Below are 27,288 nucleotides of genomic sequence, written 5' to 3' on the forward strand. Positions count from 1 at the left end.
TTTTTAGGCGACTACAGGCGACTAAGCTGTCATCACATGGTCACCGGGGTGTCGCCTGTATGGTTGTGAGTAGTCTCCTCAGTTGCCCAAAGAATCGTAGTGTTTTTCTGGTATTTTGAAATGTTCAAACATTTTCGCTGACAGTCGGCGGCAGTTGGCTTGACGCCAATGAGCGTAGCTTGACTTCTCCTGACGTAGGTGCTGTCGTAGGTTGTCGCCAGGATGACCGGCATTAACCTAACGCCAGTGCTGACTTCGGTGAATTCCATTGGCGACTACCTACGTCAACCAGCGACAGGTACCGACGACTGAATTGTCTTACCTTGTCGTAGCTTGTCGCGGGTGGACGTAGGTTGTCGTAGGTGTGGTCATAGGTGGATGTCCTAATGGGTCGTCGGTTGTCAGTAGCTTGCCATAGCTGGACGTCGACTAGGTGGTAAGTAATTGTAGACATTGTCATAGATATTATCATAGGGGGGACCAGTCGCTGTTTTTTCGGCGACCTGCTACGACTATGGCAGTCGCAGAAAAAATCGCCTAAATGGGACAGGCCAATTAGACCTTTGATGTTTCTTACAGAGTTTGCACAGGTATTTTCAGCAATAAAAACAGAGTAACAGACATTTACAAGGAACTCATTGTGCTAAGAACTTGGCCTTTATAATGTTGAGAGCATTGATAATTGGTGATCAAAACCAGTCTAGGGTGCTGACACAAGATGACCCATGAGTATCAGTCCTGGAATCCAGCAGGCATTGCAGCATCAGAATAATCAGACGCCAGTTTATTGCTGTTCATGTACCAAAATTGGCACCAAAGCATCTTGCCTAGAAATTGATTCACATAATCCCCTTGGTTTTCATGCAATGGGATTGACAATTAATTATTTTCATCTGAGAGCAAAACACAATAAATAATAAACGTATACACTTTTGATTATATTTTGATATTAGTTGAAGGCCAGGCCAACACTCCATTAGAGCATAAGGCCCTTCTTCAGACAGTATCATCGATGGTCAGTGTGGACTCGGTAAGCCGAAGGACCTATTTCCATGCTGTATCTCTAAACAAAACTCTAAACAGTAAGTAGCATTGTCCTGGGAATCATTGGAGTCATAGTGCAGCAATGTCTGCTGCTTCTCTCAGCACCTGAGGAACACTGACTCCCAGACATAGCAAGGTGGAACATCCTTCCACGTAACTACAGTGCTATTGCCAGGCTGAGCTCAATTTGCTTCCTCATTTCGTTGGAGGACATGTGCATTTTTAGGTTAGGGTTCTCAGCTTTGGTTGCATCCACTAGCACATGTTGGTGTCCATTAATTCCCATTCCCTGCCCATAGCAGAGTTCCCATTGTCTTCATCATTTGTCTTTTCCCACTTTAACTGACCCAGTCCCAGACACTTACAACAGGTCACTCACAATCTCGGTTCTATGTTTATTGAATAGCTCATGGAATGGTTAATGACTTTGTCAAAACAATCTCCGGTGACTTGGGGGTGCTGGTGAAGGATTTCCAAAAGGTTAATTTGCATAAAGGTAAATGTACTACAAACATTCATTTTCATGGGTCCAAAATATTCACGTTCACAATTAGGCCATTCGGCCTATCGAGTCTACTCCGCCATTCAATCATAGCTGATCTCTGCCTCCTAATCCCATTTTCCTGCCTTCTTCCCATCTCCATTGACACCCATTCTAATCAAGTATTTGTCAATCACTGCCTTAAAAATAACCACTCACTATAAAAGCAAAAAAATAATGTTGAGGCTTTATAAGGCATTGCTCAGACCATATTTGGAATATTGTGAGCAGTTTTGCACTCATATCTGAGGAAGGATATGTTACCGTTGGCGAAGGTCCAGAGGAGGTTTACGAGAAAGATTCCGGGGCTGATTGGGTTAATATATGATAATCGTTTGATGGATCTGGGCATTAACTTACCAGAGTTTAGAAGTATGAGGGGAGATCTCATTGAAACCTACTGGATAATGAAAGGCCTTGCTAGAGTGGATGTAGAAAGGATGTTTCGAGTAATGGGAGAGTCTAGAACCAGAAAGCGCAGCCTCAGACTAAAAGGACGTACCTTTAGAATGGAGATGAGGAGGAATTCCTTTAGCTAAAGGGTGGTGAATCTGTGGAATTCATTGCCACTGACAGTTGTGGAGACCAAGACATTGGTTATATTTAAACCAGAGATTGATAGGTTCTTGATTAATAAGGTTATCAAAGGTTATGGGGAGGAAGGCAGGAGAATGGGGTTGAGGAATAAATAGATCACAAGGAGGACACAAACAATCTCCCAGATGTACTAATGGCCAGAGGATCTGGGGTGACAGAGGAACTGAAGGAAATCCACATTAGGCAGGATATGGTGTTGGGTAGACTGTTGGGACTGAAGGCTGATAAATTCCCAGGGCCTGATGGTCTGCTTCCCATCGTACTTAAGGAAGTAGCTCTAGAAATCATGGCTGCATTGGTGATCATTTTCCAATGTTCTATAGATTCAGGATCAGTTCCTGTGGATTGGAGAGCAGCTAATGGTATCCCACTCTTTAAGAAGGGTGGCAGAGAGAAAACAGGGAATTATAGACCAGTTAGCCTGACATCGGTGGTGGGGAAGATGCTGGAGTCAATAATAAAAGATGAAATAGCAGCGCATTTTGATAGCGGTAGCAGGATCGGTCCGAGTCAGCATGGATTTACGAAAGGGAAATCATGCGTGACTAATCTTCTGGAAGTTTTTGAGGATGTAACCAGGATAATGGGCAAGGGAGAGCCAGTGGATGTAGTGTACCTGGACTTTCAGAAAACATTTGATAAGGTCCCACATAGGAGATTCGTGGGCAAAATTAGAGCACATGATATTAGTGGTAGGGTGCTGACATGGATAGAAAATTGGTTGGCAGACAGGAAACAAAGGGTAGGAATTAACCGGTCCCTTTCAGAATGGCAGGCAGTGATTAATGGGGTACCGCAAGGCTCGGTGCTGGGACCGCAGCTATTACAATATATATTAATGATTTGGATGAAGGGATTAAAAGTAACATTAGCAAATGACACGAAGCTATATGGCAGTGTGAAATGCGAAGAGGATGCTATGAGGATGCAGGATGGCTTGAACAGGTTGGGTGAGTGGGCAGATGCATGGCAGTTGCAGTTTAATGTGGATAAATGTGAGGTTATCCACTTTCGTGGCAAGAACAGGAAGGCACATTATTATCTGAATGGTGTCATGTTAGGAAAAGGGGAAGTACAACGTGATCTGAGTGTCCTTGTTCATCAATCACTGAATGTAAGCATGCAGGTACAGCAGGCAGTGAATAAAGTTAAGAACCTGTTGGCCTTCATAACAAGAGGAGTTGAGTACGGAAGCAAAGAGGACCTTCTACAATAGTACAGGGCCCTAGTGAGACCACACCTGGAGTATTGTGTGCAGTTTTGGTCTCCAAATTTGAGGAAGGACATTCTTGCTTTTGAGGGAGTGCAGAATAGGTTCACGAGGTTAATTCCCGGGATGGTGGGATTGTCATATGTTGAAAGAATGGAGCGACTGGGCTTGTATACTGGAATTTAGAAGGATGAGAGGGTTTCTTATTGAAACATATAAGATTATTAAGGGATTGGACACGCTAGAGGCAGGAAACATATTCCCGATGTTGGGGGAGTCCAGAACCAGGGTCCATAGTTTAAGAATAAGCGGTAAGCCATTTGGGACGGAGATGAGGAAAAAAAAATTCACACAGAATGTTGTGAAAAACTTAGAGGTGGAGGATGGTTCTCTGGATGCTTTCAAGAGAGAATTAGATAGAGCTCGTAAGGATAGCAGGGTTAAGGAATATAGAGGGAAGGCGGGAACGGGTTACTGATTGTGAATGATCAGCCATGATCACATTGAATGGCGATGCTGGCTCGAAGGGCCGAATGGCCTACTCCTGCACCTATTGTCTATTGTCTATTGAATATTGTCTATTGCCAGTATTGAATGATGGAGTAGACTCAATGGGCTGAATTGCCTTATTTTGTTCCTATGTCTTATGGTCTTATTCCAAAAATATTCAAAGAAAGTGAAAGAAAAAAATGATACATCAACACATTTTCCTTCTGAATTGCTCATGCAGGTGTCCTGGAAATGAATCACTCAACCTCTTGATGCCAGGTTAATCCTGCGTAGTTGGTCGTCTTACTTCAGCAATACTTTTCTTATGAAGGCAAGATAAATGTCATACTGAAGTGTGATTTTGGCAACACTTCTTCCTGTATTGACTTTGCCATGAAACTAGTTGCTGCTGCCAATAAAGTGCCTTTGAAAAAACATCACTTAAGTTCTCAGGAGGATGAGTAAGAAATACTCATGAAAAGGACTGTTTCCAATCCACGGCTGACGATGGAAGTGAATAACTGAGCAAAACAGATCAGAAGATCCCATGTTTTCACCACATTTCATGCTGAGCTAACTTGAAACATTGGAAGGTTACAAGGGACTGTTCAATCACTTCTTAAGACTGGCGGCAACCCAAGTGATGGAGGTAAACTTTGCGCAATGAGTTCTCCTCTGGAACGTTCTAACACAATTTTAATTGCAAAACCAATCGTAATCTTCAAAATGGGATAAACACCTGAAGGGAATATGTCATAGTCTTTTTCCCAGGATGGAGAAGTCTAAAACTAGAGTGCACAGATTTAAGGTTAGAGGGGAAAGATTTAAAAGAGACCGGAGAAAGAAATGTTCCCACACTGAGGATGGTGGGTACATGGAACAAGCTGCCAGAGGAAGCTGTAATGGTGGATACAATTGCAATCTTTAAAATATATTTGGACAGGTACATGGATAGAAAAGATTAATAATAATAATAATAATAATAAACTTTATTACGAACTCAAGGTCCAGACAAGGGGCAACATTACATTAAAAAAATGCATTGCATATTAAATATCATAAAATATATTTAAAATCTTAGTATATCACTTATAAAAACATCATAATTTATATATTTTTTTAAAACACAATACATAAGTTAAAAATCCAGATTAAAAGAATGATCAATGTCCTACAACGAGACAACGATACCAGTGTCTCCACAGCTGGGATTCGTAGCGTGTAGTGCTAACCCTTATGTTTGACAAGGCCACAATAAGCACATTTTTAGAGTCATTTATCCTGCAAATGAATTTATACATGTGATGTCTTAGGATAGCTTCTAAAGTACTGACTCCTGCAGCTGCAAACATATTACTGACACTACACCATCTAGGTTGCCTTAGCAGTTTTCTCATGGCATCGTTATATGCCACCTTTAGTCTCTGCATACTTGTCTTTCCATAGTTCGACCACAGGTGCGCAGTGTAGAGTGGTGTGCAGTATGCTCTAAATAGCGACATCTTCACCACATCTGCACACGCACCAAATTTACGCAAGAGAATATTCGCCTGTTCATACAGCATGTGTCGTTGCCTATAAATATCCTCATCATCTGTCATTTGTTCTGTAATAATATGCCCTAGATATTTTACCTTATTACAGACACTAAGATTATTGTCAGACAATTTAAAATCAGGAAATGGTAGACATTTATCTTCTTTGGTTCTACAGATCATAACAGCACTCTTACTAGCATTATATTTAATGTCATGTTCCACACCATACACAGAACATATAGGATTAAGAAGGATATATTGGCCAAATGCAAGCAAATAGGACTGGCCAGATAGAAATCTTGGTTGGCATGAATGAATTAGATTGAAGAGCCTATGCTTTATAAGTCCATGACTATCTGGTCTATGTACCGTGCTTTTAGGAAAGTGGTGTCATTAAAAGAATGTTGTAGGTAAGCTATATGCCTTGGAAAAGATGTTGAGCAGCTTCTTGCTCCTTGGGCAATCAAGAAGTCCAAGACCAATGTGCTCAGAAACTTAGATGGCCATGGACCTGGTTTATATGATTGTGAGAGGGTTGCATATTTTTGTTCTATCCTTGTGGGACTAAAGCAAATAAAAGCATTTTACCACTGTTGGTGACTGAATGATTGCTGATGTAATATTAGTAATATTATTTATCTATGAGTTCAGAAACAGAATCAGTAAATCTTCTTGTTTATTCCTCCCAACATCATCTCATTTTCAGTTACAAGTAATGTAATATTACATGGCAGATTTACATTATTTCAGTTCAGATAAATGTCTGCATTCAAGCCATGGTGTCTTCTCAAATGCTTTAATGCACAGTGGATGTACTTCAAAATGGGATAATGGTTTATTTGCAAGGAAGAGCACTTAACCTACATTCGTGGTGAGGCTTTTAGCTCTTTTTATAGACAGCGGGTTTAGTCAGTGTCATGACTACAAAGCTGGTACACAATATAAACTATCAACCAGAATCACAATATGTCCACGGACAAAGGTACATAGAATTCATGCAGTGAGATCAAAGCAAACAACGGAAGCTACACTCTAGATCCTGGATTAACTATGACCAACGTCTGGAACAGGAACAAGTTATGACATGGCATTAAACAAGGTCAACACAATTTAGTTCTTCAAGTCCACTGACGAGTGACGAGTCCTACCCAATTTGATCCAATTAGTCCTGATGCAAATCTATGCTTCTAAATATACCTTCCTGAAGCCAACTGTCTGACTGAATTAGTTTAGTTTAGAGATACAGCGTGGAAACAGGCCCTTCGACCCACTGACCAGCAATCCCCGCACATTAACACTATCCTACACACACTAGGGACAATTTACACATACACCAAGCCAATTAACCTACACACCTGTACATCTTTGGAGTGTGGGACGAAACCAAAGATCTCAGAGAAAACCCACGCAGTCACAGGTAGAACGTACAAACTCCGTACAGACAGCATCATAGTCGGGAATGGACCCGTGTCTCCAGCGCTGCAAGCGCTGTGACGCAACTCTAACACTGCGTCACCGTGCCGCCCCAAATGTTTTATTTGCAGAACGGAGGATATCAATATCTGCAGGAAACTTGCCCAGTTGTAGATCCTCTCAGACCACATGGATTGTTTGAGGCAGCATTTGGACGCACTGAGGAGCATACAGGCGACAGAGAGGGTCATACACAGTATGTTCAAGGAAGATAAACACAAAATGATGGAGTAACTCAGCGGGTCAGGCAGCATCTTTGGGGAACAGGTATAGGCGACGCCTCGGGTCGAGACCCTTCTTCACACTGGGAGTCAAGGGAGAGGGAAACTGGAAGTATGAGGAGATACAAAGAGCAAAAGAATGAAAAGAACAAATCAAGGCGAGCAAGGATGGCCAGGTTTCAGGGAGATTACTGCACCGACGTTTAGCTAGATAGAAGTTCAAGTTCAAGTTCAAGTTCCATTTATTGTCACATGCAGCAATTGGTACAGTGAGATTTGAGTTACCATACAGCCATACGAATAAAAAAGAACACAATATACGATAGAGTTCAACATGAACATCCCCCACAGCGCAATCAACGTTTCCCACTGTGATGGAAGGCAATAAAGTTCAGTCATCCTGCCTTCTCACCCATGGTCGGAGCCTTTGAGCCCTCCGCAGTCGCCGCTACGGACAGCCCGATGTTCAGGCCCTCTCACCGGGATGATCGGAACTCCGACGTCGGAAAGGAAGAACACTCTCACCGGTTTGGAGCTTCCGAATCGGCCGCTTCCTACCAGAGACTGCGGCTCCCGAAGTCCACAGGCCGAGCTGGGCGGACCCCCGACATTGGCGACCCCCGACAAGGGGTCCCAGACTTCCCTGATGTTAGAGTCAGCGCAGGCCGCAGCTAGAAATTCAGCTAACCACGGCTCCACGGTGATAATCAGCAGGCCCAACACTGCGGAGATCCAACACAGAGATCTCCGGTAAGGCATCGTCCCGCTCCGCGATGGTAATTCAGTGCTGTGCCGCTGCTGAAGTTCTGGCCGGTCTCCGGCAGGAAAGGCCGCGCTAATCCAGTTGGTAGGCCGCGAGGGGGGGGGCGAAGATGCGACTCGGAGAAGAGACGCATCCTCGACCAGGAAATGACTGCTAAAAGGGTTTCCCCTCTTCCCCTCCGCACCTCCCACATAAAAAATACTAAGAAACCTCCAAAAACATACTTTTAGACAGAATAAAAATAACAAAAAGGGTGAAAGGACGGACAAACTGCTGGCGAGGCTGCCATGCGCGGCGCCACCCGATGACGAAAATGAATCAATAGATGGGTGATCGCCAGGAGAGTCAGGCAGGCGGTGCAGGAGTCTCCTGCAACTATCCCCCATTCAAATTAGGTTAACATTTTGGATACTGTTGGGAATGATGGCCTCTCAATGGCAAATAGCAGCATCCAGGGCAGTAGTACCACATCTGGCTCTGTTGAACAGCAGGATTGGGCTGCCTGAGTAAGCAACAGTGATAGGGAACTCTGTAGTCAGGGATATAGACAGATGTCTCTGTGGCCACGGGCAAGACTCCAGGATGGTGTGTGGTGCCAGGGTGAAGGACAACTCTGAATGGGCACAGAACATTCTGCGAGGGGAGGGTGAATACCCAGTGCTCGTGATCCACATTGGCACCTATAGTGTAGGTGGGAATGGAAGTGTGGTCCTGCAAAGGGAATTTAGTGAGTTTGGTCGTAGATTAAATAACAGGACCTCCAGGGCTGTCATCTCATGATTACCAACCATGCCACCTGCTAGTGAGGCGAGAAATAGAACGATAGTACAGATAGATACGAGGCTAAGGAGCTGGTGCATGAGGGAGGGCTTCTGATAGATGGATCCTTGGGCTTTACTTCAGGGCAGGTGGGACTTATACAACAGGGAACAGATTGTACCTGAACTGGAGAGGAACTAATATTCCTGCAGGGGAGGTTTTCTAGAGCTACTCGGGAGGGTTTAAAATGGAGTGGCCGAGGGGTGGGAACCAAACCACCAGACCAGTAAGTGGAGGACCTGATGGGCAGGTAGAGATTACGACAGGTAAGTCTGAAAGGAAGGATAAACAATGACAGGTTAATGAACATGATGGGCTGAAGGGTGTTTATTTCAATGCAAGGAGTATCATGGCTGTCTCTTGAATGGAGACTGCTTAAAAAGGAAATGCACTCATTGTTTCCTAGTTCAACGTAACTTCTACGAACTTTCTTCAGTGATTAGCAGTAGCAAAGATACTGAACAAATCAAAGATTTGACACACCACAGCAAGGAGATAATTAACCAAACCAGACATTAACAGGAACAAAGTAGGTCATTTAAACCTATTTCCACCTCACAGGCGTCCAAATGAAATGGATGAAAAATAAAAATGGACCGCATCTGAAATTTGCATCCAAACATATCACGTGCCAGAAGGAACTGCAGATGCTGGTTTATACCACAGATAGACACAAAGTGCTGGAGTAACTCAGCGGGTCAGGCAGCATCTCAGAGAAAAAGTCTCCAGAATATGAAGAAGGGTCCTGACCCGAAACATCACCCATCTTTTACTCCAGTGATGCTGTCTGACCTGCTGAGTTACTCCAACATTTTGTGTCCACCAGTTCCCTACCTGTCAGGATAGTTTAAAATTGCTCCTAAAATAGTTTCAATATCCATCAACAAAACAGTTCAGAGTGGCATTGGGTGGCAGATTAACTCCATGGATAGCAGCAAAGGCGTTCGTTTAGCTTTCACCTTCGAGAAATAAGCTCCATCCATCGCATAATGAAAGGATAAAGGTCACCTCTGCTGGCCTGAATGAATATCAGTCCCACAAAGCTGCAACAGAGTCATTAGCCTACTTCAGCTACTCGTCAGCTTCGCTCAGAGAGGCTGTGAGGAAGCTATTGTCAGGAATGTCACCATGAGGCCGATTTTGATGCTGTGGCAATGGCAGCTCCAATGTACAGCTGACCTGTGCTGCATTGAGACTGAATTTTCTCAGATTTGTTTGTAAGCAAAATTTATTCCATTCCTGAATATCTCCCACCTTCTCTAAAATATATTTTTGCACAAATAAAACCAACAATGACTTTTTTTTTTAAATGTATCAGTGCCGTTAGAATATTTCATCTCATCACCTTGGCATTTCAGGTTGCATTACACATGTATTCAGAACACTAACTCAGTTCCTCAGCTTAGATCCAACATCCATAAGTGTGGCGGAATCCCCTCTGTGGGAATTAGTCTCACGGTGACAGTGAACGCCAGCAACAATTTCTCGGATTACGGTGTGAACTACGGCTGATTGATTATCTGCCACTGCAGCTTTGCTTTGAGCAAATACCCTGTCAGTGTTGGAGTGCGGGAGCCCTATATGTAAATAAGGACACCCTCATTAGACTGCCCGCAGGAACAGGGACAGAAGAAAAAGAGGAAAATCATTAAGGCTTAGAAAAATCATCGTACTAACGCTGCTAATTAAAAGATGGGTCTTTTTCCACTCGCTACAGCACATTGATGAAACGGTTTGTTTACTTTATCAATGGAAGTGTCCAGTGGTGTGTGTCAGAATATGTTCTGGTCATGTCGAATTTTTTAAACTTGCGTTCCACCTCATTTCACACATTAAAGGCAACGGTATTTTAACCTTGCATCCCCCCCTCTCCGTCCCTCCCCCACCCTAGCCATCCTACTAGTTTCACAGTCGTCCTGTTGAGTTTCACTGTCTGCATAACTCGTTATCACCCCACAGCCAACAATAGACCATTGTGGACACCACATTTCCTTGATCATCGTTGCTTTTTGCGTACCTTTCATTCAATTGTTCGATGTACCTTCTATATCTCTCGATTCCCTTTCCCCTGACTCTCAGTTTGAACAAGGGCCTCGACTCGAAACGTCACCTATTCCTTTTCTCTAGAGATGCTGTCTGACTCGCTGAGTTACTCCAGCTTTTTTTGTTTTTCTTTGGCATTTTAACATTAGTTCATTGGTTAGAGACTACTTTAGTTAATTTGAGATTGTGCAGATCACTGTGTGAATATAAGTTATTTCTTTTAAAAAGAACATCTTAAAATGAACAAGATGAATACCCTGCAGTGCAAACATTATGTGATCCAAACTTCCAAACACACAAGCACCAGCTCATAATACCTTGCTTTTCTTTACTTCCTGTTCCTGTTCGCACATACAATCCCAAAATAACAACTTGTGGAAGTAATTCTGCCAGTCACATCAAACACACTCAAGTCAAACTCGTGCAATAGCTAGAGCCGAAGGGAAGATACAGAGTGCAGAATATAGTTCTCAGCATTGTATCCCACCAGTTCCATAGACAAAGTCTAATGTCCACAATGAGGTAGAGGTGAATCGGATAGTATCCCAGCTTATGCAAGGGCCGTTCAGAAGCCCGATGACAGAGGGGAAGATTTTATTTATTTTATTTTATTTAACCTTTATTTAACCAGGAGAAGTCTCATTGAGATTAAAAATCTCTTTTACAAGAGAGTCCTGGCCAAGACAGGCAGCAGCACAGTTCCACAGTTACAGACAATAATTTAAAAAACAACAGAGAACATATAAATAGAGTCACAGTCAGAACATCATCAAACAAAGCATGTACAGACAGAAGAGCCCGCTTCAACATCATTAAGAAGGGATTTAAATCTGTTTATAGAAACCAGCTCCTTAAGTTTCAGTTCATTCTGCAGCTGGTTCCATGCGAAGGGAGCAGCATAACTAAATGCCCTTTTCCCCAGTTCAGTACGGACTTTAGGTACAGTTAGTAAGAACAAGTCCTCAGAGCGGAGCTGATAAGTTCCTGTGCTTTTTCGAATTACATACTTCTGCAGGTATGAAGGAAGAACACCGAGGATAGTCTTATAAATAAGGATATGCCAATGATGGAGTCTGCGGGTGGACAGGGCAAACCATCCAACTTGAGCATACAAAGTGCAGTGGTGCGTGAGGGTTTTAAAATTAGTAACAAATCTCAGTGCTCCGTGGTAGACCGTGTCCAAAGACTGTAGGCATTTTGAAGATGCATTCATATATAAAACATCACCATAGTCCAACACAGACATAAACGTTGCAGCAACAAGTCTTTTTTTGGCTTCAAAAGAAAAACAAGATTTGTTTCTAAAGTAAAAACCTAATTTTATCTTTAGTTTTTTCACAAGTTGCTGGATATGAGGTTTAAAAGAGAGAGAATCGTCAATTATAATTCCCAGATATTTATATTGAGACACAGATTCAACCACAGAGCCCTGCAAAGTGGTGATAGGAGGGAGGTCCGAGGGCTTTGATTTAGCTTTAGTGAACAGCATGAGCTTCATGAGATAAATGAGGGGAACCCCTCTGTACCATCAAAAATTATGTCTGTCACTTGGTCAGAATTTCTGAGGCTGCTTCCGTAATTACACTTACAAGAAATTATACATTTATGTCAGCAAAAATCTGAGGCCGCAGATACGAGACATTTAAAATTGAAACAGAAAAGCTGAAATAAACCTGAACCTTCACCTAAAAGGATATTTCTTTCAGTGCAGCAATAAACATGGTCAAGTTTGTACTTGGGTTTTGCTCAGAAAGCGCAATAATATCAAAGGATCAATAGTTTAGAGATTATTATGCCTGTGCGTTTATCATTCATTTATCATCATTAACCATTTGCCCGGTAGATTCTGCATTTTGCCGATTGTCTCCTTTCTCCATCTTTATCCTGGTCTGTTTCATCTCACTACTAACTCTCTTCATCTGTGCTGAGGCCCTGGGCTATGGGCTTGGACCATTGTGTTGGTGTTAAGTCTGTTAACATTTAGTTTAGTTTAGAGATACAGCGCAGAAACAGGCCCTTCAGCCCACCGAGTCTGCACCGACCAGCGATCCCCGCGCTTTGACATCAGGAACAATTCACACATACACCAAACCAATTAACCTACAAACCTGTACTGCTTTGAAGTGTGGGAGGAAACCGAAGATCTGGGAGAAAACCCACGCGGTCACGGAGAGAACGTACAAACTCTGTACAGACAGCACCGTTAGTCGGGATTGAACCTGGGTTTCCGGTGCTGCAAGTGCTGTAAGGCAGCAACTCCACTGCTATGCCACCGTGTCCGCCCGTGATAGCTCGATACAGTATGATCAGCTGAACAATTCCAGAAATTGTCTTGTTGTACATCTCCCACCTTTCAATAGGAACAGAGATGCCATCTAAAATAGATAGTTATAACTGCATGATTACCGAAAACAAATGTAAAATGAACAGCGTTTCCACCTGACAAGGCGAGTAGCGAGAACAGTGTAGATGTTAGCCGGCTTGGATTGCTCCGTTTTTGTGGTAAAATAGAAAGTGGTGTACATGTACATTGGGTGAGGTTACTGGAGCGGGGGTTGTAGGATCAAAACTCAAAAGAAATAAAAACCAAGGGCTTTTGAGGCGGGAACTAGAAAAACAAGAGACCGCAGATGCTAGAATGTGGAACAACAGATAATCTGCTGGAGGAACCCAGCGGGTTGAGCAGCATTTGTGGGTAGAGAAGAATGGTGATCATTTTGGGTCCTACAGCAGGGTGGCATGGTGGTGCACCAGTAGAGTTGTTGCCTTACAGTTGTTGCCAGAGACCTGGGTTCGATCCAGACTACAGGTGCTGTACGGAGTTTGTATGTTCTCCCTGTGACCGTGTAGGTTTTCTCCAAGTGCTTCGGTTTTCTCCCGCATTCAAAAGCTGTACAGGTTTGTAGGTTAATTGGCTTCTGGAAATTGTAAATTGTCTCTAGAGTGTAGGATGGTGCTCGTGTCAGGAGTGATCGCTGGTCCGCACGGACTCGCTGGGCCAAAGGGCCTGAAAGTCTAAACAAACCCTGCATCAGGACTGAGAGTGGAAAGTGAAGACGGTCCGTATAAATAGGAGAGAGGGAGTGGCGAGACAGAAGTGATTAGGTCATGGGTGGACCAAGGAATGGTGAAGGATGAGAGGCATGTGGTGATAGGGAGGGGAGGGAGGAGGAGTGGAATTGGGAGGCAGAGGCAGCAAGAAGATGGATGAAGGCAGACAGAAGTCAAAAAGGGGATTAAAAACAAGGCAGATTAAGCCATGTGTAGGGAGGGGAGGATGAAAGTGGGGACAGATGGGGAGGGTGATAAGCAGGAACACTAAGGCTGCCATGTTGGGTATCTGATAAGTAAGGAAGGTGATGTTGGGAGGCATTAGGCCAGGGGTGGAGGGCAGATGGGTGGGTGCAGGATCAGATGGGTGGGTGAAGCCTAGGGGTGAAATGTTTGTGAAGCAGGTGGATGGAAACTGGAAGGGGAGGTGGGTGAAAATAGATGGTGGTGCAGCGGGGTATGGCTAAGGAGACAAAAAATAGGCAAGAACCTAGGAGAATAAGAAGGAAAGAAAAAGGAGGGGGGGGGGTGTGGGTGATGGAAGAAACACGTCAGAGCCTAAGTGAAAATGGAATATTCAAGCTGATTGTGTTGGGTTGTTGACTATCGAGGCGGAACATGAGGAGCTGGTCCTCTAGTTTCGTTGGGCCATACCTTGGCGGGGAGAAGGCCGAGGATGGGCAGGTCAGTGTGGGAATGTGAAGGGGCATTGAATTGGCATACAACTATGAGCTCAGATGGCTATTGTGGACAAAGTGTAGATACACTGTAAATGCACCCTGTCTGCATTTGGTCTCGCTGCCTTTAGATTTATGCTTTAGAGATCCAATATGGAAAGAATCCCTTCGTTCCACCGAGTCTGCACCCCAGCGACTACCCACTAGCACTATCCTGCACACCAGGGACAATTTATAGAAGCTAGTTCACCCTCAAACCTGTTCTACTTTGTAGTGTGAGAGGAAACGGGAGCACCCAGTGAAAACCCACACGGTCATAGGGAGAACGTACAAACTCCGTACAGACAGCACCTGTAGTCAGGATTGTACCCGGGTCGCTGGCGCTGTAAGGCAGCAACTTTACCGTTGCACCACCGTGCCGCCCTACATCCAAAGGGTTCACCAAACCTGTTTGACGTGGTGGAGATGAGACCAAGCATAACGTGAATTTTATTTTGTGGAATCTGGAGTTATTTACTATATACAGTATAATCCATTAATTTCCATACTACAGTATAATCCATTAATTTCATCAAAGATAAATTTGTGACTTTGAATTTGATAATGTTCCTTGCAAAAGTTGAATTTATTTGATTTTGTCATTCCTGACCAAATGCAACATTCTGCCATTAACTCAACTGCTGATTTTTCCCGTAACTATTGCTTCGATATTGACAAGGATTCCACAAAGCCTCATGAACTCACCCTCTTTCTTACACTATAATACATCTTCATGTATAGTCCAACTCTGACTCATTCGCACCCAAGAGATCCCATCTATTTAATTCCTTCTCTCAATTTTCTTTCGATATGACTGTCTCCAGAGGGTGGAATCAATATTTCCTGACTTGCTTCATCTTATCACCTCATCTTTGCTGATGTCTTGTTCTGTGAGATGTAGAAACAAGGAACTGCGGGTGCTGGTTTACTAAAGACTCCAGCAATTTGTGTCTTTCCCTGCACTGTGAGTGAGTCTTCAATGACTGTGTTGGTTTTCTGATAGGCAACATCATTAATAAGAAAAAGAACAAAAGATGTCAAACTGGATGGTACTTCAAAGCAACTCTCAGACATTTCACACAGCGCTCTACATGGAAGAATGGAATTGAAATTTTCTCCAGTGCTTAATTTGATGAAGTGATTAATTTTAGAAGTAGTTGCTGCTCTTGGCCAACAGACCACTGTGGCTTCATTCTTCCTCTCCCCAATAATCCCTCAGCGGTACCTTCCTGGTTACTGCATTAATTGGAACCCAAGGGGGAAGGAACACCTTGACCTGTAATGACCTTCATTACAGCACATTCTACTAGTATCATTGACGTGAATGAGTTTTCCGCTCTAGAAACATGTCTTTCTCAGCTTCCTGCCTACTAAACTGTGGAGGGGGAGGATATTTACCTTGCCATGCCTTGGATGGAGTAATTATTTTGCCAACTAAAGGCACACAGCTAATATCATTACAGTCCAGGCTTGATATATCTTTCTCAAGGAAACTGGTGAGAAGTCATTTACCGTCTGTTCATCTTCCTGACTGTCACTGGATTCGTCAATCTTCCTTTTGTTGGAAGCAGCGTGGATAGAGCCAGCTCTCCTGCCAGTGTCAGTGGCTTCATTCAGCTTCTCTGCATCTGCAAGGGAACCAGCAATGTAGAGAATTAGCGGCTGAACAAGGATACCAGTACAAAATAAGGGGTCAACTGAATTTCATACTGCAACATGGTCAATTCCTAAACCGCTGCAATAAGCACACGGAAAAATGAATTTCTCCCTAACTTTACCTCGAATGCGACAAGCTAAGTGACCATTTAAATTGTTATTCAGACCATTGACTAGTCAGTTTATGCATCACTCATTCCATTCACCAGGTCGCTGAATTAAAAAAAATATTATAGTACATTTCAGGTGAATATTCCAAGTGCAGACCACCCTGGGTGAAATTCTGTCTATCTCAATATGCCCCAATGTCTGCACATCCAGAAAGGCAATTCCAATTTGTCAAGTCATAAGATTTTTCCTTTGTGTAAAAAAAAAATTGGTATATCATTAAATGTATCCAGCATCTTTCCAATTTCATATATTTTTGACTTCCTTATTTCATTCTTATTTCCAAGTTCCCCTATGACCAGCCCTGCACAATATCTGCAATCACTTCCAGCCCTTTACCCTCAAGCCTCAAGGACTTAGTGCTCCTCTATTTCTGTTCTCTTGTGCATCCTCGATTCCAATTGTGACACTAATGGGGACCGTAGTTTGTTTAGCTGCTATGGTCATAAGTTCTGGAACTTCTTCTTTAAACATTCCTCCCTCTCTTACATAGAGCATAGAACAGTACAGCACAGGAACAAGTCCTGTCAGCCCAGTGTCTGCGCTGAACATAGTGCCATGGCCATGTCTTATCTGCCTGCACACAATCCATACCTATCCATTTCCTGCATATCCATATGCCTATCCAAAAGTCACTTAAATGCTACTACCCTATCAACCTCAACCACCACCCCTGGAAGCACGTTACAGGCACTCACCACTCTGTATAAAGAACTTGCTTCCCACATCTCCTTTACACTTTGTCCCTCTCACAATAGACAATAGACAATAGGTGCAGGAGTAGGCCATTCGGCCCTTCGAACCATTCACTGTAATCATGGCTGATCATCCATACCCAGCACCCTTTTCCTGCCTTTTCCTCATATCCCCTGACTCCACTATCTTTAAGAGCTCTATCCAACTCTCTCTTGAAAGCATACAGAGAATTGGCCTCCACTGCCTTCTGAGGCAGAGAATTCTACAGATTCACAACCCTCTGTGTGAAAATGTTTTTCCTCATCTCTGTTCTCAATGGCTTACCCATTTTGAAACTGTGGCCCCTGGTTCTGGACTCCCCCAAAATCGGGAACATGTTTCCTGCGTCTAGCTTGTCCAAACCCTTAATAATCTTACATGTTTCACCTTAAAGCTGTGCCAATAAAATTTAATATTTCCATCCTGGGAAAAAGGTGCTGACTGTCTACCCTATCTACGCCTTTCATAATGTTATATACTTCTATCAGTACTCCCCGCAAACTCCGGCATTCCAAAGAAAACAATCCAAGTCTGTCCAACCTCTCCCTGTGGCTAATACCCTCTGTCCAAAATGTCTTTATAACCGTTGTTATTGTACCTGCCTCACTACTTCCTCGAGCACAATCAATATACCCACCATTCTCTGTGTGAACAAGGTGTCCATTCAGGTTCCCACTAAACATTTCCCCTCTCATCTTAAACCTATGTCCACTAAGGTCATATTCATAATCTCCCAATCTACCTAGTTGTGGCACTTGCACTTTATAAACGACACTTTCTCTGTAAAGGGGCTGTCCCACTTGGGAGACCTAATTGGCGAGTTTAGAAGACTTTGAAAAAATTGTGTTCTGGTGTTCAGTACTGCGACTATGTAGAAGACCTCCTTCGACTATGTTGAAGACCAGCTTCGACTAGCTATGACTAGCTACGACTAGCTATGACTAACTTCGGGAAAATTGGATACCGAATAGTGGAGAGTGAAGACGACCTCCTTCGATCTCCCTTTGACCTCCCTTCGACTATGATAAAGACGATCTACGACTACCTTCGATTACCCTCGATTATCTACGACTAACATGCCGACCTACTACGACTAAACCTACAAGTAAAAAAAGTATCGATTTTTTCCATGGCAACCTTTTTTTACTCGAGGACATTTTTTAACATATTGAAAAATACGCCGCGACCTAGCTGAGGCCTCGAGTACGCGGAGACCACTCTCGAGCATGAAGGAGAGTTACAAAGACCTCCTACAACCTTGTGTCGACCATGCTGCGAGTATGAGTCAAGGGCAAACTCGCCAGAACTCACGGGTTAGGTCGCCCAAGTGGGACAGCCCCTTAAATGTAGCACTACATTCTGTACTCTGGTTCTTTTTTGCACTTAGTTCTGTACTCATGAATAGTGTGATATTTCAGTTCAGTGTAAAATAATGATATTTCACTAAGTGCAAAAAAGAAACAGCCAGTACAGTTTCACCGTATCTCAGTACACATGACAATAACAAACCAATGCCAGTACTAATATAAAAAATCGTGAAGCACAAATGTGCTTGCATGAACGAGCTGATTTAAATCTTTCTAAAATACACCCCGAGCTGTCTAGTTTGAATAGAAATCCATTCTCAAATGCCTGTGAATGTTGAAGTGGGAAATCAGCTTTGTATCAGCTCCCTTTACACTTCATAGTTCCTCCTCTTTCATACCATACCCAAATGGAGATATCCTGTCCTTCCTAAGACAACACCCCCACCCACCTAATTATAAACTGCAACACCACGGGCTGTTGTTGGATTTATGATTATTTGATTATATATTTCTTCGGGAAGTCACCATATTCTAAACAGGAGGCAGGAACTTCAGCTGAATTTCTCTTCAGCCCAGTCACAGTGAGGCCATTGTTCACCTTATTTAAATTTCTCATATCCTGCCATGAATGTTTTTTAATAAATCTTGCTCTTGTTAAGTGTTTAGGGACATTTTGTAACAGGTGCCAATAAAAAAATGTAAGTTGCTGCCGTTATTGATTTGCTTCGGAAACTGCTATGCTATTTTCCCGAGATCTAAATTATGGTCAGCGGGTCAGGCAGCATATCTGGAGACCATGTAAGTTGATGTTTTGTGTTGGGACAATTCTTCAGACTTCGAGTCTGAAGAAGAGCCTCAACCTGAAATGTTACCCAGTCATGTACTTCAGAGATTCTGCCTAACCCGTTGAGTTACTCCAGCATTTTGTGTCCCTTTGTGTAAACCAGTAAATTGCAGTTCCTTTATTTCCACATCTAAATTATGGTGATAAACCGATTGAAAACTTGCAATTTTGTAATGGGAACGTATAGTAGCCAAGTTGTTATCTTATTATTGAATGGCCTGAACCAATCATTTAAAGACACCAGCCTAAAATCAAATCCTACTGTGGCATGGGAAATCAAAATTAGATCAGTTATATTGATTTAGAATAAAAAGATAATGTTAGCAATGGTGACTACTGTGATAAAAGATAGAATTAATTCCCTCTTGGGAAGAGAATCCATCATACTTATTCAACGAAACCTGCAGCAATGTAATTGTCTTTTAACAGCCCTCAAGCAAGTCATTTAGCTCAAAGAAAATCATGGATGGGTAATAAATACTGCTGTTGTAAGTGACATCCCCATTCACTCAAAAGGTCTAAACAAATCACAAGCGAAGCCCCAACTGACTTGCTTGCTAGTGCTGGTGTATTAAAGCCTTCCATAGTGGTACAGCTGAGACCATGTGCACATTTTGAAGTGCAACCCAGTTCTAAACTCACCAATGGATCAAATAATACAGCAGATTGATGCACTAATGCAGCATATGTATTTTTGACAGGTTTTAATAAATAAAAAGATTGCTTCAACCAAATGGTGAAGAATAGGATTTCTGGAGACCTCTGTTTTTAGAACGTGTTGGAAAGTAGTTTCAGGTAAGGGGAGTTATTACCTTTGCAAAATCAAGAAGCAGCTTCAACAACCAATAATGAAAGCATAAAAAGGCAGAAAAGAAAATGGCAAGTGCGCAGTTGATGACACACTTGGGTTTTAAAGCCTCAGCATTATAAGAAAAGAAGATTTAGAGGCAAGACCCCACATTATTTTGATATCCAGGCAAACTAAATTATATTTCAGGATATTCTGAAGAGGATAGAAAAACAAAGCCTACTCATTCTAATGATTCTAATTCAACTCACATTGTCAGAAATTCAACTTATTCAACATCAGATTTAAGAGACAAGTTCTGAGTACCAAAATCACTGAATATGTTTCTGTAAAACAAACCGCTGACAAACCTTGGGGCCAATTCGACCTGGATATTTATTCCCTTACTTGAAACTCGTTTTCAACACTTTCCAAGAGTTCTACAGAGATATTATTTTTTAATAATAAGCATGAGCAGGTCTAGATGACCTGACAGAATGATAGAGCAGACAATCTTTTTGTCGAAACAATAGTATTGATAATTGCTCGTTTCTGAGCTTCCCCCCAGTCTAGTTTCAGTAAAAACACCGAATCAAGCACTTGAATTAACTAAATTTTATTTTTCCAAAAGCGCGTCTCAGATCAGACACTGTACCTATCCCCCACCGCGGGTTCGATCCCCGTGTCTACCTGTTCAAGCCCTCTAGGCCTCGCACAGACAGAGACACTCCAGAAGTTCCTCCAGAAGATCGACCCTGACCCTCGTGATCACAGCCTTTTATATGCCCTGCGAACCTGAGGGCCGAACCACACGGGGGTTGTCTTTCAATTACCCAATTACAGATATCGAATAACCCCATACATAACAGATATTTCCCCAACCCAATGATACAACAGCTCAATACATTGTATTCACAACGGACTTCGAGATGAAGTCAACTATTGAAACATTCACCCTGATTAACAGAACTCTCAGACAAGGCTTAACACCCCATCCAATAAACATCCAGCAGAGTCAGATTCTGCAATATTATTTACAAGCTATTTACAAAATGTATGTCCAGTTTGCAACCACCCAATCCATTCTATGCATTTTGTATCAGATTGACAAGGCTTGCAAGGCTTCCTATCCTTTGCATATGAATTGTATGTAGGTTCCAGACTCTGGCACCTCCCGCAGCCTGTCCCAGCTCTGCAGAGAGCAATCCCAATTTGACCAAATCTCCCAGCAAGTCCTGACACTTAACCCCATTTTGAAGTCCTGACTGGTCCAATTTAGCCAGGATTAACAGTATCACACTGCATATTTATTGTCTACACTTCTGGTACGGTATTTTACATTGTTCTTATCCATATGATTCCCCAGTCTTGGCTAATATGGTTAAATCAGAAATGATCAAAACAGAGGTATATTTCTGTCATGTAATTCATTATTCTATAAAATACAGTATATTACATGCAGTGAAAATCTCTTTGATAAAATGGCTGTGACAAACCATGTTGTTTACAAATTTTGCTTTGGAGTATGGGGAAACATTGCCCAGTTATCATGCAATTATGTTCATATTTCATTCTTTACGGTGCAAATTTTACTTCGGAGTCACGTGAGTGACTACGTGAAGAACCCGCTCAGTGCGCAGGCGCGGCAATACGCCAGCAGTGCAACAGCGGCTGCCACGGGAGTTAGGCTTTCCCGTTACAGGATGAACCGGACCGTCAGGTGAGTACCCTGAGGTCGGGTTTTCTTTTACAGGTGAGCCTTTTTCTGCTTGTGTTTTTTACAGGCAGAGAAAAAGGCTCTGGAACAAAACTGTCCCCCGTTTTCCCGTTAGGGAGGGGGGCAGCAACAGGCGGTTGGAGCGTTACCCGGTGTTCCGTAATTCCCCGACACCGTGCCAAGGCCAGCCCGCTAGTACCTGAAGCAGCGGGCTGGACGCATAGCCACTCGAGAGGCATCCGGCAGGTGTTCCCGATGTCGGACGGGACGTCTCTCCACCCGCACGGGGGGAGAGAGAGCCGCCTGAGCCGCTGGAGTGGCTCATGGAGCAGGTGCCTGCGAGACGCGCTGCTTGAGGGGCGCTCTCGCATCTACAAGGCAAAAGCTCCAGAAGAACCTGTCCCCCGCTCGACTCCAGCGGAGGAGCGTTCCATTGCAGGGGGGCAGCAACAGGCGGTAGGAACAATTACCGGTCGCCCCGCTATCCCCATCACCGCGCCGAGCCCAGTCCCGCTAGTGCCTGAACTGCGGGCTGGATGTCTAGCCATCCGAACAGGCATCCGGCCGGTGGCGTCCGATTCGTCGGACGGGGCCATGTCTCCACCTAAATGGAGGAGAGACAGCCGCCTGAGCTGCATCCAACAGCAATTGGAGCAGCTCCAGCGAGATGCGCAGAAAGAGCGCTCTCGCGGAGGGAGGTCAGACACCCCCTCCACAGTGCCTCATGCACTGCCCTCTGCTCCCTCATTACTGGAGGCTAGCATTGGTGACCAGGGCTGGGCTGGTCTGGAACAGGGGCAGGCGGACGAATTCGGGAGTATGCCAGGGGTGCAGGAACATGAAGAGCTGTTGGGTGTGATGGACCGCTTGTAGCAACCCCACGGGCTGGAGCACCGCTGGAACCAAGAATGGCGGCCAGCATCAACCATTACTGGAAAAGGTGCTCGCTGAGGTGCTGAAACAACACAGCACCAGAAAACGGTGAGGCCCTCAAAGTAAAAAGTGTCAACAGCCAAATCTGGGGGCATGTGGGTCACACATCCAGACCCAAGAACTCAAGCTACAGCGGATCCTAAGGCTCCTGACGTCAGCCATCACAGCCTTTGCTCGTTCCGTGGAGACCACGGAGATGGATACCTGCCAGCAGGATGTGCTGGCATTAATGTGTACCACACAATTTGAGATCAACAATCTCCGGAGGGAAACATAAGACCTGCCCTCAATCCCAAATTTGCTGGCTTGTGTAAAGCCCCAGCTGCGGAGACGGACGCGCTGCTATTTGGGAAAGATTTTAATAAAAACTGAAGGAGATGCAGGAAGCATCAAAAACCTTCGGCCTAATGAGGGCAGGCCCCGGAACGAGCTAACCAAGACCTCCGATACCCAAGTGGCAGCACCCCACGGCATCCACCAGTCGACGTCCGCAATATGGGACTGGTGAACGCTTGGGGTCCGCACATTATCCCCAAAGATCTTTCAGATCAGGGCCTGCAGCGGACCCTCTGGAAAATGCGCCTCCCCCCAACATCGCCAGCACGTCAGAACAAAAACTTCAGGAAAATGAAGAAACAGAATCGCCAATAACCATGGAGGTAGGTGGGTCTGGTCCCTACCAGCATATAGAGAATAAGGGTGCTTTATTAACAGGGGGGAGATTACACTTGTTTAAAGAAGCATGGTCATACAGGTCACTATGATCGTGTCATGAACTTACCCACTGAAGCAATATCAGAGCTACAGTGGTGGGCAGAAAATGTTTGGCATAGTTTCAGCCCTATCTTTATCACTAACCCTACTTTAGTTATTCAAACAGATGCCAGTGCTCAAGGCTGGGGAGCGACTAACTCCATATCCAGCACAAGTGGTAGATGGACTAAACTAGAGTCATCATTACTACTTACACTGGGCATTAACTATCTAGAGATGTTGGGCGCCTTTTATGGTTTAAAAGCATATGTATCTAATATGCAGCACTTGCATGTTCGGTTACAAATTGATAAATACTACGGTGATGGCTTATATTAACCATATGGGTGGCATAAAATCATTATCATGCGACAAATTGGTCAACATGATTTGGCAATGGTATGTCGAAAGACATATTTGGCTATCAGCTACTCACCTACCAGGTAAGCTAAACACCCATGCCATGAGAAAATTAAACGCCTGGGTTGCAAGTTTGAACAGACCTTACCTGGAACTGGGATTGTCCAAACAAACCATCACCACCATGTCGGCATCCCTTCGAACATCCACCAAGAGGCAGTATTTAACCAGCATCAAAAAAGGGAGAAGTACTGCCAGGAAACATGGACAACATACGCAACAGCTACAGCCACCAACATACTGGAGTTCCTGGCCATCTACACCACGATGTAGGGATCAGCTACAGTGCCATCAACACAGCGCAGAGTGCTCTTTCTGCTTATCTCAAACCAGCGGCAGGACAACAGGCGATGGGATCCCATCCACTGGTGGTAAAACTGATGAAGGGCATTTACAATATCAAGCCCTAAGCCCAGGTATACCCATATTTGGGATATCAGTGTGGTCCTGACATATCTCAGGGAATGGCCACCAGCCAGATCCCCCGGCCTCGAGCAAGCTACACTAAAGACGCTTAGGTTGATGGCACTTGTATCCGCTCAGAGGGTCCAGTCACTACACCTATTGCGACTGGACAACATGATCACAGCTCCAGACCAGATCTGTCGTTATCCAGCGACTGGTCAAACAGAGCAGACCAGGAACACCTAATCCAGTCGTGGCTTACCCACCAGAACCACGGTTATGTGCCATGACCTACCTACTATCCTACATAGACACAACCAGAATATTCGAGGGAGATGAAAAGCCTTGTGGGTCAGTCACAAAAACCTTATGGTGGGGTACGAGCCAAACCATTGCAAGATGGCTCAAGCAGGTGCTAGAAACTGCTGGGATAAACACTAACATGTACAAATTTTATTCCACCAGGGCAGCATCCATGTCGACGGCTAAAGAATGGACATGCCTATACACCACATCCTGGCTACAGCAGGATGGTGGGAAGGGAAAAGACCGTTCAGAAATTTTATAATAAGCCGTTGGCAAAACCTGGTTTATTTGCAGTAAAGATTTACGAACTGCAAATATTTAATTTAAGCCCAGGGGAGCAACTTAATTCTTTGTTGTTATTGTTTAAAAAATACCATTGTGTTTTTCTACAAATAGACTCATTGGTTCATTACGATAACACTTCCTCCCTCAAGAACTTCGGCAGTGAGTGAAATGAAACTGTTACACGGTTTGAAATCACAGAGCTTTGAAATCTTCACGTAGTCACTCACGTGACTCCGAAGTAAAATAGTAAGATTAAATGAGAACTTACCAGTTTGAAGTTTGATCTGTATTTTATGAGGAGTTACGATGAGGGATTACGTGCCCTCCGCTCCCACCCTCATTATATGGATCAAACTAATAAATTGACGTCTCCTTATCTTTACTATGTTTACTTCAAAATAACTGTGTCTATCTGTGATTCCACACCGCTGCTTGGAAGTATGCCGCGCCTGCGCACTGAGCGGGTTCTTCACGTAATCCCTCATCGTAACTCCTCATAAAATACAGATCAAACTTCAAACTGGTAAGTTCTCATTTAATCTTACTATTTTAACTCGATGCGTCCTATTAGGAAACCAGACATTACCAGTTGCAAGTGTGCTTTTTGTTACTGCTGGATTTTTTTTTTCTCATTTAAGTCAGAAGAATAAGATAGCTCAGGGTATAATGTTGGCATTTCACCAATCCTATGAGATTTCCTTTCCAGTGAATTAAGTTAAAACTATTGGAGCGGCAGTTGACAACAATGTGCCTGCCAAAGAATTGGCCATGAGGTTTACAAATAGAAGGATTTACCTCAGGATTTACGACACACAACAACAGATGAGGTACAACAAACAATTATGGAAGCAAATGCTGCATCCGCCTTTATTGTAAAGGCATCAAGTCTTGCTGCACACATAAGGCTTTGGTTAAGAATATGCCATTGAAGCAATATGTTCAGTTTTCCTCTTCTCTCGCAAGGACGGATTTAATTGCCTCAGAGATTCACAGGATAAATTCCCGTGACAAAGTGGTTAACTTTTGAAAAAGCTCTGTGAGGTTATCTCATTGAAAGTTATGCCAGTTTGAAAAGATGCTGGAGTAACTCAGTGGGTTAGGCAGCATCTCTGGAGAACATGGATAGGGGACATTTCAGGTTGGGGCCTTTCTGCAGACATGCAATATTGAGTTGTTTTGACAGGGTAGATGTTCTCTTCAAGGGGAATTAAACAGCATTATAGTTTTCAGATTAAGGGTCACTCATTTGCCATGATGAAGCATTCCCTTCGGTCACAAGGATGCCTTCTAAGAAATTCTCCACCTTAGAGAGCCGCAGAGGCTCAGTCACTACCAGAAAGACTTCAAAGGATTTATGTATAGGAAGGAACTGCAGATACTGATTTACACAAAATGCTGAACTTAGTGGGACAGGCAGCATCTCTGGAGAGAAGGAATGGATGACGTTTTGAGTCGAGTATGTGGAAGGGACTCGACCTGAAACATCACCCATTCCTCCCATCCAGAGATGCTGCCTGCTGGCCCGCTGAGTTACTCCAGCATTCTGTGTCCAGCAAAGGATTTTTGGACACTCAAACAGGATAGGCTGGTGTAAAATCAACAGCAGTACTGAACACCAGAACACAAAGTGCTGGAATAACTCGATGGGTCAAGCAGCTTCACTGGGAGACATGGTGCGGTGACGTTTCTGGACCCTTCTTTAGACCCTTTTGCAGAATGCCAAGACAGGCTTGGTAAAGCATGCTCTGCTCCTGTGGAGAATTCCTTAATACATTAAAGGTGAAAGTTATTGCTGGTTACCCGTTCCCTTCCATGCCTTTATTCACAGTACACTGAAAGAAATCTCACTGAACTACAACCGCCAGCACCCTATTGATCAAATCGACCCCCAGTGGCTTACTGTGGTGATGGACAGAGGAATTACCTATTCAGTTCCCAATTTTGGTGTCACCCTATGCAACCCCCATGGTTTGTTGTCAAGGAATTTTAGCGCCACTTAAACATGAATAAATTATACACATCACAAAGCTTGAGTGCTGACACCTGATGCCGCTGTTTTCATTCTTACCTAAGAGTGCTTCTAACACCGGCTGTCAAAAACACTTGATGAGGTGAAAAAGACACTGATCCATCTCTGATTAAGTTACCGGGTGTTTTTCAAACTTGGATAAAACACAGGATTCAAAGGAAGAGCTCGGCACATTAATTAGCAAAAAAATGGACTGGCTTTGGTGAGACTTTGCAATATTCACAATAAATCGAAAATTGTAGATGGATCAGTGTTAAATTGCTGAAAGTCTTATATTGAGATAATAGCTATTAATGCAGTAGGAATGGCTATCGTTGGAAAAGTAGGAAAGGCAATCTGCACATGGAAATATAATTCCCTTATAAAAAAATATAATAATTATTCATTTAAGTGAGCCTGACTGAAAAAATAAGATAAAATTCCAATTATTAAAACCAT

The 27,288-nt window shown here is 43.6% G+C and overlaps 1 protein-coding gene across 2 annotated transcripts in view; it reads right to left on the reverse strand.

Annotated features, from left to right (window-relative positions):
• The window catches only part of b4galnt4 (beta-1,4-N-acetyl-galactosaminyltransferase 4), a 603,648-nt gene that overhangs the window by 403,686 nt on the left and 172,674 nt on the right, over positions 1 to 27,288 (reverse strand). For both annotated transcript variants that reach the window (XM_033039185.1, XM_033039186.1), the window contains exon 2: positions 16,018 to 16,133. In XM_033039185.1, coding sequence (XP_032895076.1) covers positions 16,018 to 16,133 — 116 coding nt within the window. The remainder of the gene's footprint in view (positions 1 to 16,017; positions 16,134 to 27,288) is intronic.

Source organism: Amblyraja radiata, chromosome 20 (assembly GCF_010909765.2).
Source record: "Amblyraja radiata isolate CabotCenter1 chromosome 20, sAmbRad1.1.pri, whole genome shotgun sequence".
NCBI classification, from domain to species: domain Eukaryota; kingdom Metazoa; phylum Chordata; class Chondrichthyes; order Rajiformes; family Rajidae; genus Amblyraja; species Amblyraja radiata.